Source organism: Populus trichocarpa, chromosome 7 (genome assembly GCF_000002775.5).
Source record: "Populus trichocarpa isolate Nisqually-1 chromosome 7, P.trichocarpa_v4.1, whole genome shotgun sequence".
Classification (NCBI taxonomy): domain Eukaryota; kingdom Viridiplantae; phylum Streptophyta; class Magnoliopsida; order Malpighiales; family Salicaceae; genus Populus; species Populus trichocarpa.
The window spans coordinates 11429078-11441293 of record NC_037291.2 but is presented as its reverse complement, the minus strand read 5'-3'; the positions used below and the strand labels follow the sequence as shown (position 1 = coordinate 11441293).

The window sequence follows — 12216 nt, the reverse complement described above, 5'->3', positions numbered from 1 at the left end:
ATATATAGATATTATTATTGATCAGTCAGAAAGAAGGAAGCTAAATATATAGAAGTCTGGAAATCATCATCAATTATTTAAGAAACTCTAAATTAAAATATATCAAAGCAGGAATTAAATAACTATTCTTAAAACATTTGAAGTAGATAGATACATTAAATTTACATAGAAAATTAGTTTTATGGATTATCCAACAGATTGTACATATTTTAGTAGCATTATTGTTTTTTTTTTTTTAACACTTGACGTGACAAGAATTAATGTGCAGGCATAAAAAAATCACAAATAATAATTAAAAAAAAACATTATAAAAACACCAAGAGAGTAGAGGAGTGGAGACAGCATTCATACTCATAAAAGCGAGGAGAGAAAAGAAGCGTGACGTGGAGTTCTTAGAACCCTGTGCCCGCAAGCAACGGCCAAGATTCGCTCCAAGTCCCCCCCACCCCACTCCTCCTGTTATCTTCTCTCCTTCCCTTCCTTTTCCTTCCATTATCACTCACTCTCTCACTCGCTCTCTCTCTCTCTCTCTCTCTCTCTCTGGTGTAAAGAACGAAAGGAAGAAAAGGGAGGGGAAGGATGTTACTAGGGAAGCGTCCAAGGGGACCCATGAGAAGAACGGCAAGCATGACTGGTATCACCGTTGATCTTCCTCGCAACGTGGACGCGGGCTCATCAGAGCCTAATTCCGATAATAATGATACCCTTCATGCAACTGCGGGACCAGAAGAAGGGTCTCTTGATTATCATCACAACAACAACATGGTGGATGCTTTTGATGGTGGTAATACTAGTGGATTCTTATTACATGATCAACGTTTATTGGCCACCATGGTGTCACCAAGAAACCACTACAGGAGCAGTGACTCTAGTGATCATTTTGTGGAGGCTGCTCATTTCTTGAGGACTTGTGGACTTTGTAAACGCCGGTTGGGTCCTGGGAAAGACTTATTCATGTATAGGTATGTTCATTAATTTATTTTATATATAACTTTTCTTTCGAGTTATTTGTTGGATTTTTTTTTGTTCTTCCGGTCGTACTTTTCTTTTATTTTCATGAATTCTGAAGGATTTTCTGCTTTGAAGTTTGGTGGACTTGTAAAGATCTGCCTATTACTGTATATTGTACTTTAATCTTATGAAAAATTGCTATAATTTTAGCAAAAAATAAAGTTATATAATGAAGTAAATTATTACATCCTATTATGTTCAGTCATGAACTAAATGCAGAAGTTTGTGTGAGATTATTTGTTTTTTTTTTAATCTGAAGAAACTGATCTGCTCGTGCATCGAATCTCAGCTCTCTCTTTTCTTTTCTTTTCTTTTCTTCCCTTCTTAGTCTCAACCGTTTTGCAAATTCAATTCTTTAAATTTACTATATTAGCTCTTCTCCTTGTGCTATATTAGAAGGCTATGACTTTATTTTATGAAGTACTGCTAGCTTGCTTGCATTAGTGTGTCTAATATATGTTCTTTTCTGTGAGTGTGTGACAATATTGCAGGGGAGATATGGCATTTTGTAGTCAAGAGTGCAGAGAACAGCAGATGAAACAAGATGCGAGAAAAGAAAAGGGCAATGTTATGATAGCATCAAAGAACGAAGATCGTCGTGCATCAGCATCCACAACAAGCTCCAAGTCTTCTCGTAAAAGTGAAACTCTGGCTGCTGCTTGAATAAAGCCAGACACCACTACTGCTCTTTAAGAGAGACAAGATCAAGTGTGATAAATGGTAACGCATAACGTTATTGTAGAATTTACTGGCAAAAAATGTAATTGCATATTAGCCAACCAATCTCCTCTACTATTAATGATCAGCTCACATATATTTACATGATTCCCTGCACCACAACATGTGGAAAACAATATTACAGCTAATTATCATGTAAAATATGGCAGAAAATGAATGTGGGTGCAGTTATGTATTGAGATGCCAGTGGATCTGGTCTTTTTCCCTCTTGATCGAGTCTTTTTCCCGCACCTTTTTCAGGTTTTCCATGATTCTCATGCTTGATTTCCCTTTTTCTTTCACTGTGGATCATTTGTATACAATTAGCAGGGTTGTTCTACTGCATAGGAAATTATATATGATATTATCTTTAGTGTTGTTATTATATGGAGAAAGAAAAGCTATTTATATTAATGAAGAGCTCCTGAATATATCCTGATAGAATAAATTATTTAATTTTACTGGAGTTCTTACGAGAACCAACTCTGGACAATAATCTAATCTTTATGTACCACGTTAGTTAGTAAAAGGATGTTCTGAATATACGTTTTTTCTATTCAAATATTAAACATTATCTATTTAGACTCCTTTAAATGCATCATTTCTATGTGAAAATACATTCTTAAAATTATTTTAAAATGATAGTCTTAATTAATATACAAACTGGTTTCAGAGTATTTTTAATGCTTCCATGGTTGATACTATCACTTACTTCAGTTATTTGATTTTTGTTTATATCCATAAACATGCTCAAATTAAATTTTAGCACTATTTTGGAATTCAAAGCTCAATTTATTTAGATAAACTAACCTTAAAACATCATAATGTTATTTTCATATGGGTACGTATCCTGCAAGAACTTTAATTTACTTGACATGTATGCATGCAAGCATCAAGATGTACGTGATAAATTTGCAAGTTGAGAATTGAGATTTTAAAAGGAACACCTTGTTCAATATCTCTCCGTTATCATCTTTAATCAAAGATCACTCAATCTAATAATTAATGCATTCTATTATGAATATTGGAGATCAGTTAATTCATTATTCCAAGTTGAATAGAGACGAGTCTAAATCAATTTTTGAATCTAAAAGAAAAAGTAGTTTTGATTCAATAAAATAAAGAGGGAGTGACTTGGAGATGTTTGTTGTTATTCATTTTTTTTTATTTTTTAATATTTTTTATTTACTCAATCAGTTTTTTATCTGAACTTTAAACTAGTTAGAATTTTTCATAATTAAAATAGATGACGAATCTTTATTATTTTATTGATAAAATAAAGTTTCTTGTTTTTTCTCCAACATCATTTCTATTCTATAAGGACGATTGTAACACCGTATATATGCAACAATGTTTTTGCAATTTAGTCAAATATGAAAAGAAAATGAAAAGGAAAAAACCAAAATCGGGAAGGTGAATAATTCCATTGTCTTTCAATATTTTTCTTTTTGATGGTGGAATGCGAGGTTTGATGCCTAGACATCGAATTATGAAATTTTGTTCTTGTCCCCGCTGTCCAGATAAATAATCCTCACCGATCAAGTGGCTCGTCTTTTATGTCTCCTGAGAACTTGCTCCTCGTCAACTTTCTGGACGATACATAATGTTCTTAAGAAAAATGCTACACCAAATTAGAAGGCCTTTTAGATCAAAGCACACAGTAGCCTAGCTAAAGAAAGGTTAACTTTATTTGGTGATGTCTAGCTACTGATAGTGGATCTAGCTAGCATGCATCACTGTTAATTTATATCATCATCAGCCATGAAAAATGCTAATTACGTCTGTGATGGTCCCTCACCCACACCCTCCGGCCTGAACGTTTTTTTCCACAAATATACTTTTACACGTTTGTTAGCACTGATGTAATCGCCACTACAAATATTCTAATAGATTCTACTCTCCCTTTTATCTTGTATACGTTTAACTTGTAGGAAAAGGCCAATTTGATGAATTTGACGGTCCATGAAAATTGAAACTAGCTAATTTATTTCTGCTTTCTCTTTTCTTGTGGACTCCTTGTAGTTATATGTGCATGATTAAGCATGTCCTCGCTCTTTAATAGTTCATATAATTATTTTGTCTCAATTATTCGTTCTTATCCATGTATTTCTAATTTAGTGAATTAATTAACTCTTGTATTATTTGAATTTGTTTTACTAACCATTTTTTCTCTAAGCTTTTCTAGTTAATTCAATAATTAACTTTATTCAAGTCTTTGTTAAAGAATAATATAAATCATATCTTGAGACCTCACCTAATAATTTAAGTTTTTAGATTGAATTGATTCTTTGACATAGTATCAAAACTTTTATGACCAAGCGGTCACAAGTTTGAATTTCACCAGCATTTTCATTTATTTGATAAAAATTAAGAACATAATAGTATAAGTTTGTACAAGTTTCAAGTCCAAAAAACTTTTACTTGAGAAAGTATAATAAATAATAATATAAATTATATCTTGAAATCTTATCTAATAGTTTAAATTTTATATTGAATTGGTTTTTTAATAATCTTAGTGCTAACTATGCACGAGGATGTTGGAAAGAAAAAAAAAAGGCAAAAATACAAAAGGAAAAGGAAAACAAGCCAACGTCTAGCCAAGACTGTTGTCATCTTTTGCATTTAAATTTCAGTTTAATTATTTCAATTGGAAATCTGTTACAATAAAGAGCTTAAAGAATCAGAAGCACCATCATCTGGTGGTTGTTATTTTAATTAAAATTGAAAGAGATTCATTTGGAGGGTTTTTTTTAAAAAAAAAATGTTGATTGATTGATAGATATGGGTTTAATGTTGCTATGGGTCCTTCACAAAAATTTCAAGAAGTCCCATTCTGTTCTGTCACCATGGAGGGACCACGAAATTGGAGACTTAATTATGTGCTCGTATAGCAACAGTAGAGAATTTATATAGATGATCTTATGAGCATTAATTATTAATTATTGGTTGGTTGCGATGTGTTCTTTACTCTATTCTGATTGATTTATGGGGATCTAAACTGCCTTGTAGAATATTCAGGTGCAGGGATATTATCAGGTGGGGAGGCTGGTAAGGGGAAGAAAAAAAAAAACCCTAGCTCCCCCTCGAAGAATTTATAATTTTAGGGTCAAAATTAGTAAGATTTAAATTTTGAGCCTCTGTAAATTTTTATCTTTCCTAATCTTCGCTCTCCTAAAAACATTTCCTAGCTCCATCCCTGAATATTATCCATTACAAAAAATTAATACTAATAGTTCTCAAATATAAGTCAATTATCATCACAGTGTAAGATTCATTGGATAAACAAAGGAAGTGAATAAAAATTCAAATGTCATAGGTTTTAAGATTTCGTTTCGTTTCGTTTCCTCAACCAAATGGGCAGCTCGTGCACATGTCGGTTGGTTTGTAATAGAATGAATTTATGAGCAATAGAGAGTCGTCTTGTGAGCAGATCAACAAATTGGTCTTTTGTGGACACAAAAAAAGACATGAAGTTCCTTCTGTAAAACCTGATCTGGAACAAAATGGAATCGATTTCAATATGTTTAGCTTTGGCATGGAACATGGGATCGATTCGAAGACAGATATGTTTCTCTAATATTATCACACCATAGCTGGGGACAGTTAGAAGATCATATTGTAGTATAGAATGTAACCATTGAATCTCAGCAGCACTGTTGGATAGAGATTTATACTCGGATTCCATACTACTACATGCAATTTTTTTCTGCTTCTTACAACTCCATGAAATGTGATTGTGACCATGAAAACTACAGTGAACTCCAATGCTTTTACGATCATCATTGTCTGCCGCCCAGTTGACATCACTGAAACCATATTGTAATGAATGATTTGAGTTGCTAAAAAAAAGCTGAAGGAAATTATGTGTTTGAGATAACATAGGATCCTTTTTATAACTTTATCATGCAATATTTCAAATTCAAGAAAAAAGAAACAAAGATAAAGATCCCAAGTCTTTAACCGGAGAATCATAGGAGAACCGAGTGATAAATCTCTAAATTGTTGCCATGTTATAACTGTTAACAAACATGTCATCCACATAAATAAGTATGATCAAATGAAGAGGACCTTGTTGAAATATATACAGAGAGATGTGTTTGCCTTATAACCTTGAAAACCTTACTGCTGTAACTTTTTTTTGTGAGTTTGGAGAACCAAGCACGAGATGCTTGACGAAGGCCATAAAGACTTTTTCACAACTGATAAACATAATTGGGAAAATCTGGATGTTTGAAACCTTGCGGCTGTTGTATATATACTTCTTCTTGGAGGTCTTGATGGAGGAAAGCATTCTAAATATCTAGTTGGCAAAGAGTCCCGCGTTTATTGTAATTTTATTTATGGACGAATTAACCAAGCATTCGTTATATGTAAGTAAGTTAGGCCAGCAAGCACAACTAAAGATAGGCCTAAAATTGTAATTAGTTTTTATTTATTTATTGCGTTCTCAAAGAGAGATTGATTTTGTAAAGTTTTGGTACGTAATCGATTAATAATATAAGTAGTTGCCCGAAAAGTTTTCTTCTAGAGTGAGCTAACAAGATAAGATGTATTTTTATAATTTAACGATGACGTTATTCAACCGAATCCATTTTTTTGTGCGTATAAGGATAAGAAAATAGTAAATAATTAATGTCTGATCTTTTTTAAATGGATGTTTACACATTTTTATTTGTTACCCACTCAGTTTAAATAGTTTTGATTTTGGTTTCAAAATGATGCGTAACACATGTTTTTTGTGCTGGTCTAGGTATCCTCACACCCTTTTTAAAGGGTGAGACTAGGCTCGTTCGGGGTTCGTGGTTGCTTCTCCTAACAAGTACACTTCCTGAAAATTAAATTTGTATGTTTTTATCCTTGCAGGGATGTTGCGATGTCTTAACCGCTAGACCAACATTTTATTGGTATGTCTAACATATGTTTGAAATTGAATAAAGATGTCTTTGACATTAGATTTTTGCTTCAATGGAAACATCCATTTTGTGCAGCAGAGATCTCGAGTGCTTCAGTTCCATTTTGTGCTCCGGGCATAAATGGCATAGGTTAAAAAAATTAAATCTTGTGATAGATCGGATGGGGTTTAGATAAATGAGTGTTCAACAACGCAGGAAGAAAAATAAAAAAAATAAAAAGAGAGAAAGAAAAGTGAAGCTGGATAATAAAACAATTTCAAACTTGAGTGATTAAGAGTTGTTGATTCAATAGGGTAATTTGTAATCAAATAATAAATATGAATCCGTTTATGAAAGTTAATTAAAATTAATGATTACAAAGAACTCATCGTCAATAAATTATCATTTCCTCAAACGGTTGATTTAGGTGGTAACCGAAATATTCATTCGGTTTGAAATTTCATATTTAAGTATCATAATTGTCCTTTTGATCATATGAGATGATGATTTCTATGCCCATTAACCCTATTTACGAAGCTACCTTAAACCTCAATCCTTATTTAATTTAATAAAATTAATCTCTTCAAATATATATAATGCACGGTTGAGGGGCTTGTGTCCCTCCAAGAAATTTCAAAAAGAAATCGCGATTATCCATAAAGTTGAGCCTTGTTTTGATATTAACTACTAGCCCTTAAAATTTATTATTAAGCCCTTAAAATTCTTCAAATAATCTATAATATTCCTCAAGTCCCATCACATTTCTAACTTGGCCAGCTTTAGATCCATGTTTTTTGTTTTTTTTTTTTTTTAATGAATAAAAACAAACCATGATTACTTTTGGGACCATTCCATCTGGTAGATTCATTCTATTGAGTTATAGAGAAAAAACCAACTGATGAGAATTATATTCTTGTGTTCGATTAAGGAGCGTTTATCTCTAATTAAACTTTCTGCAGAACTTCTTAAAACGTTGAAAACTGTTGAAGAATGGAAGAATAAAATAAAAGCCATTTGAATTTGAAGGGAAACAATAGAACTAGTCATTTGTCATAAAGCTAAGCAAAAACTTGTAGTTCAAGATTCTCCATCAACCTCCGTTGGATTTCAGGTGTCCTCTTGATTAGGGTTTTTTTTTAAAATAAAATAAAATAAAAATCACTTCTCCGGCCCCATCAGACGCAGCCAATGCCCTTAGGATCGTCACCCATTATTGTAGACAAGCTTGGAAAAGAAGCTACTAATGTAAAACAGCTAGAAGAAAACATCATAGGCCGGTTTCAAATCATGTTTTTTTAAAGCCTATGGACTCATTCAATAATCAATTAACTACTAGTTGTCTTATAGTTTATCAACTAAGCTATTATTTTAATATGTATTATCTCATTCTCATCAACTTTCCTCATAGGTCATATCATGCTCCAAAGTTAATAGATTATTAGATGATTTCCCTTTCGGCTAATTTTAAAATGCAACTGAATCTTTCACAGCAAAGTTGGAAAGATTTGCTGTGGATTTTCTACTAGGAGTCAATGCCTCTCTAATTGGTTGATTGCCTACCCAATAATGCAAAAAATAAAAAAAATTATTTATCTTGAACTACACAATAGAAAACTCTTGCCAAATTTTCCATCCCACCTATTATTTTTCATGGAGTTTGATTTTAAGACAAAAGGAGTTAAGATTAACCCATGAGTAATTAACTTCTAACCCTTCTTGATCCTTTTTTTTTTATCAAATGTAAAAATAAAATAGATTAAAATTAAACAGATCAGGAAGCTAGCAAATCACATATACACATAAATAAATCAGAAGTATAAGGGAATATGTTTCTATTCATCAAAATACAAGAAAACAACTTACGCAAAAATAACCAATTAAAAAAAATACCAACAAAAAAAAATCCAATAACTGACACAATTTACATAATTTACAGATAAGAGCAAACCATCCTTGATCTTGCAGTGGAGGGTGGGGTGTAAGAAATCCTTGAGGGGAAAGATTCTGGTGATTTATGCTCTTTTGTGTTTTGATTTCTTTTTCCAAAACCCATCGTTAATTTTTCCTCTCCTTTCCTTATACCAAATATGGAATTACTCTATCGCTATACAATATTTATTATTTTTGAGTTATATTTACTTTATAAACCTCGTCATTAATTATATATATTTCTTACACATTTGGATCAAACATTCTGTATACTTAACATGAAGTCCTTGACCTTCAATTTTTAACAGCAAACAAAACGTAAATTAGGACTTCCACTTCCGAACTTTTCTTAAAGAACAAGAGTGTATTACCATAAAATTGGTTGTTGGCATTGGTAAATGGAGATTATGGGGGGAAAGGACATTTCTTAAAGACCCAATTGTCGGGGTTTAGGGTGTCAGCTCAATTCCAGGTTTCCTGCCTGGGATTGGGAGAACTTGCCACAGATTACAATTAAAAATTATAACCAATTATCCATTACCACTACCTCTCTATGCATTTTAAAATTGCTCTCTCCCAAGTGTTCTTACCTCAGGACTCTTGTTAATTTATACTTTATCTATCGATAGTTTGCCTATCATCGCAAATTGATTTTATAATTAACGGTCACAGTTGATCCATGTACGCCATATGAACATGTACGTATGCTTATATATATATATATATATATATATATATATATATATATATATATATATATATATCAAATTAATGAATGTGCTTTGTGGGCCAACAAGAATAAATATTTTTCAAATGCCTAACCAGGTTACATTAAGTCACGGGATGATGATTTAGATTAGTCAAGATTTTATACTTCTAATTTGTAGGTCTCAAGTTGTAATGTAGTGGATGAGTAGGTATATTTACCTACTCGTTAAATTCTTGGTATTTGAGAAATAATTTTCTAGCTTTTTTTAGAATCAAAATATATAGTTTGTATATAATAAAAAAAAAACAAGACATTTTTATTTAAAAATATTAATAAAAATAATGGTTTTCATAATTAACTAATGCTTATAAAACAATTAAACATGACTGCATATGATGATGGCTCGAGAAGCTGCAATATGTTTGGCGTAAAATAGCACTAGTATGGTGTCTGTGCTTTAGAAGGGGCACTTTTTAAAATTCATTTTTATTCAATTACACAATTATTAAAATGGAAACTCATAGGAAATGCAATGTTTAGAATTATGTAGAAAAATTGTGATTTTTTAAGAAAAATATCTTTTTTCATTGATGTAATTCTTTTTGGACAATAACATTTTTTTAATTAAAACCATGATTTATTGAATAAAAGCTAATGACAACTAGAAAAATATTAGTAAAACATCTAATAATTTAAATTAAATTGAAAAAATATTTTAATGACAACTAGAATGAGACACTACAAAACAAAAACAAAAACTTGATTCTAAGATAAGATAAGTAGCAATTTCGTAAAATCAAATATAATACGAGGATCTATGAACTCAAGCCTTCATAAAAACCATTATATTTTGAAGCAACGCTACATAAAAAGAGGTTTAAGAAGAATGAGAGAAAGAAATTGCAAAAACTAAAGGAAAATTATAAAAAAAGAAAAAAAAGTTCACCTTCCCTTCAATTTTGACTCCTGGTTGATTAGGATCATGGCCAATTTCAATGTCCAATATCGTTTTTAATATTTTTATCTGTTAGATTTGATCTTTATTATTTTGATTGTTATTTATTTTATTTGAGATAATTTATGAAATTAGATTTTTTTTTTTCAATTTCATTCTCATTCAACTTTTTAATTTTTAAGATTTGTTCCTTATTATTTTAATAAATTTGAAAAAAATATTAATAAGTTATTTTCCAGCTCATTTTCCATGACATAAACAAACACTGGAAAGTGTTTTCCAACTGATTTTCCATGACACTACCAAACATCGAAAAATAATTTACTTTTCAAAGAAACTATTTTTTTAAAAAAAATTATTTTTCAGCAAATAAACGAGGCCTAAATAGAGAAATATTTTCTTGTCATTTAAATACTAAAATTGATCAAACAAATCGACCATGAATAACGTGGGTAGAGAACATTGTTATCAAAAAATGTCAACAATATCTAATATATCAGCTAATTAATTATTTCAAATGAGGCATACTTTAGCTTTTTTTTAACAACTTTATGGAATGAGAACTTCTTGATTGCTTATACTCAATATTTGATGTTATTGAGAATTAATAACAAAAAACAATTTAAGTTAAAAATTAATAATAGCTTAATTATAACCATCTAGGTGGTGGCCCAATGATAAGAGCTTGGGACCAAGAGGTTTGTTCCCTCTGTGGTCTCAGGTTCGAGTCCTGTGGTTGATTATATGATGGTCACTGGAGGCTTACATGGTCGTTAACTTCAGGGCCCGTGGGATTAGTCGAGGTGCCCGCAAGCTGACCCGGACACCCACGTTAAACTAAAAAAAAAATAATAGCTTAACTGTCAGGTCTAAAGTACAAATAGTACACATCTAAAGCAATTTCATGCTTGTGATTTGCAAGCTAATCCTTTAGTTTTTTAAAAAAAAAATTGGAGAATGTCTTGAAAGATCCTGAAGTTGTTTATGAAAGGTCATGCAAATGCTTTGATCTCTTCTCTCCGGTACTTTAATGATAAGAACACTAGTTTTCTTTGATCTCTTCTTCTTCAAACTCTAGTCATCTTTGTTCTTATATCTTTTCTACAAATACATATAACACGCAAAGTGTTTGGTATTATGACTATACCATTATTTTAAAAAAAATTGATTTTTTTATTTCAAATTAATTTTTTTCGGTTATTTGATTGTTTTAATATATTAATGTCAAAAATAAATTTAAAAAAAATTATTTTAATAAATTTTTTAATAAAAAAATATTTTAAAAAATAAACATTACCACAATATTAAACAAACATGAAAAAACTTAGAAATCAAATCCTACTCACGTTAGAGTGGTGAGATTTAAGAAAATAGGGCTTTTACGGTTTTACCTTGTTAGGTAAACCCAAAAAAAGCAGAGAGAAGGCATAGAATCATAGCTTCGGCCTTTCGATCCATTTGGTGGCCCAACTGGAGCACAGTTCGGCGAGCCTGGCCTTTAGTATTAACGGAAAAAATATATTGGAGATGCGGGGTATCGATCCCCGTACCTCTCGCATGCTAAGCGAGCGCTCTACCATCTGAGCTACATCCCCTTTCTTTGATTAGATTTCTAACTAATTTTTAGTATACTACAAATGTGTGATAAAATACAAAACTGAAATAAATGAAGAAAACGTTATTGGCAGGATCCTCTATATATTGGCTTCTGGCACATAATATTTTAAGCCTTCGTATATTAAATTTTGAAATTACATCTCTCGTTTTTATCTACCAAAAATATTAAAAAATTATATTATTCCTTCACCATCAGTTCTACGTTAAGAAATGAAAAATCTTAAATGTAGTAATTTTGTTGGTGAAGTTTCTAGGCTGATGAAAATATTTGGATTTTTTCTTCTCTTTTCGTATCATGTAGTTTTTTTATATTGATTTCAAAAAATTTAAAACAAGAATAAGAATTGTTTTTTATATAAAACAAAAAACCTAAAAACCCGATGAGA

The 12216-nt window shown here is 31.1% G+C and overlaps 1 protein-coding gene and 1 non-coding gene across 2 annotated transcripts; one reads left to right on the top strand and one right to left on the bottom strand.

Annotated features, from left to right (window-relative positions):
* Positions 1-349: 349 nt before the first annotated feature.
* LOC7456921 (FCS-Like Zinc finger 6) lies at positions 350-1959 on the top strand. The gene is made up of 2 exons (XM_002309952.4): positions 350-962; positions 1503-1959. The coding sequence occupies exons 1-2, from the start codon at positions 580-582 to the stop codon at positions 1672-1674; spliced, it is 555 nt and encodes a 184-aa protein (XP_002309988.1). The 5' UTR covers positions 350-579; the 3' UTR covers positions 1675-1959.
* Positions 1960-11735: 9776 nt separating this feature from the next.
* On the bottom strand, positions 11736-11808 carry TRNAA-AGC (transfer RNA alanine (anticodon AGC)). The gene has a single exon. It is a non-coding gene; the product is annotated as a tRNA-Ala (tRNA).
* Between the last annotated feature and the right edge of the window lie 408 nt (positions 11809-12216).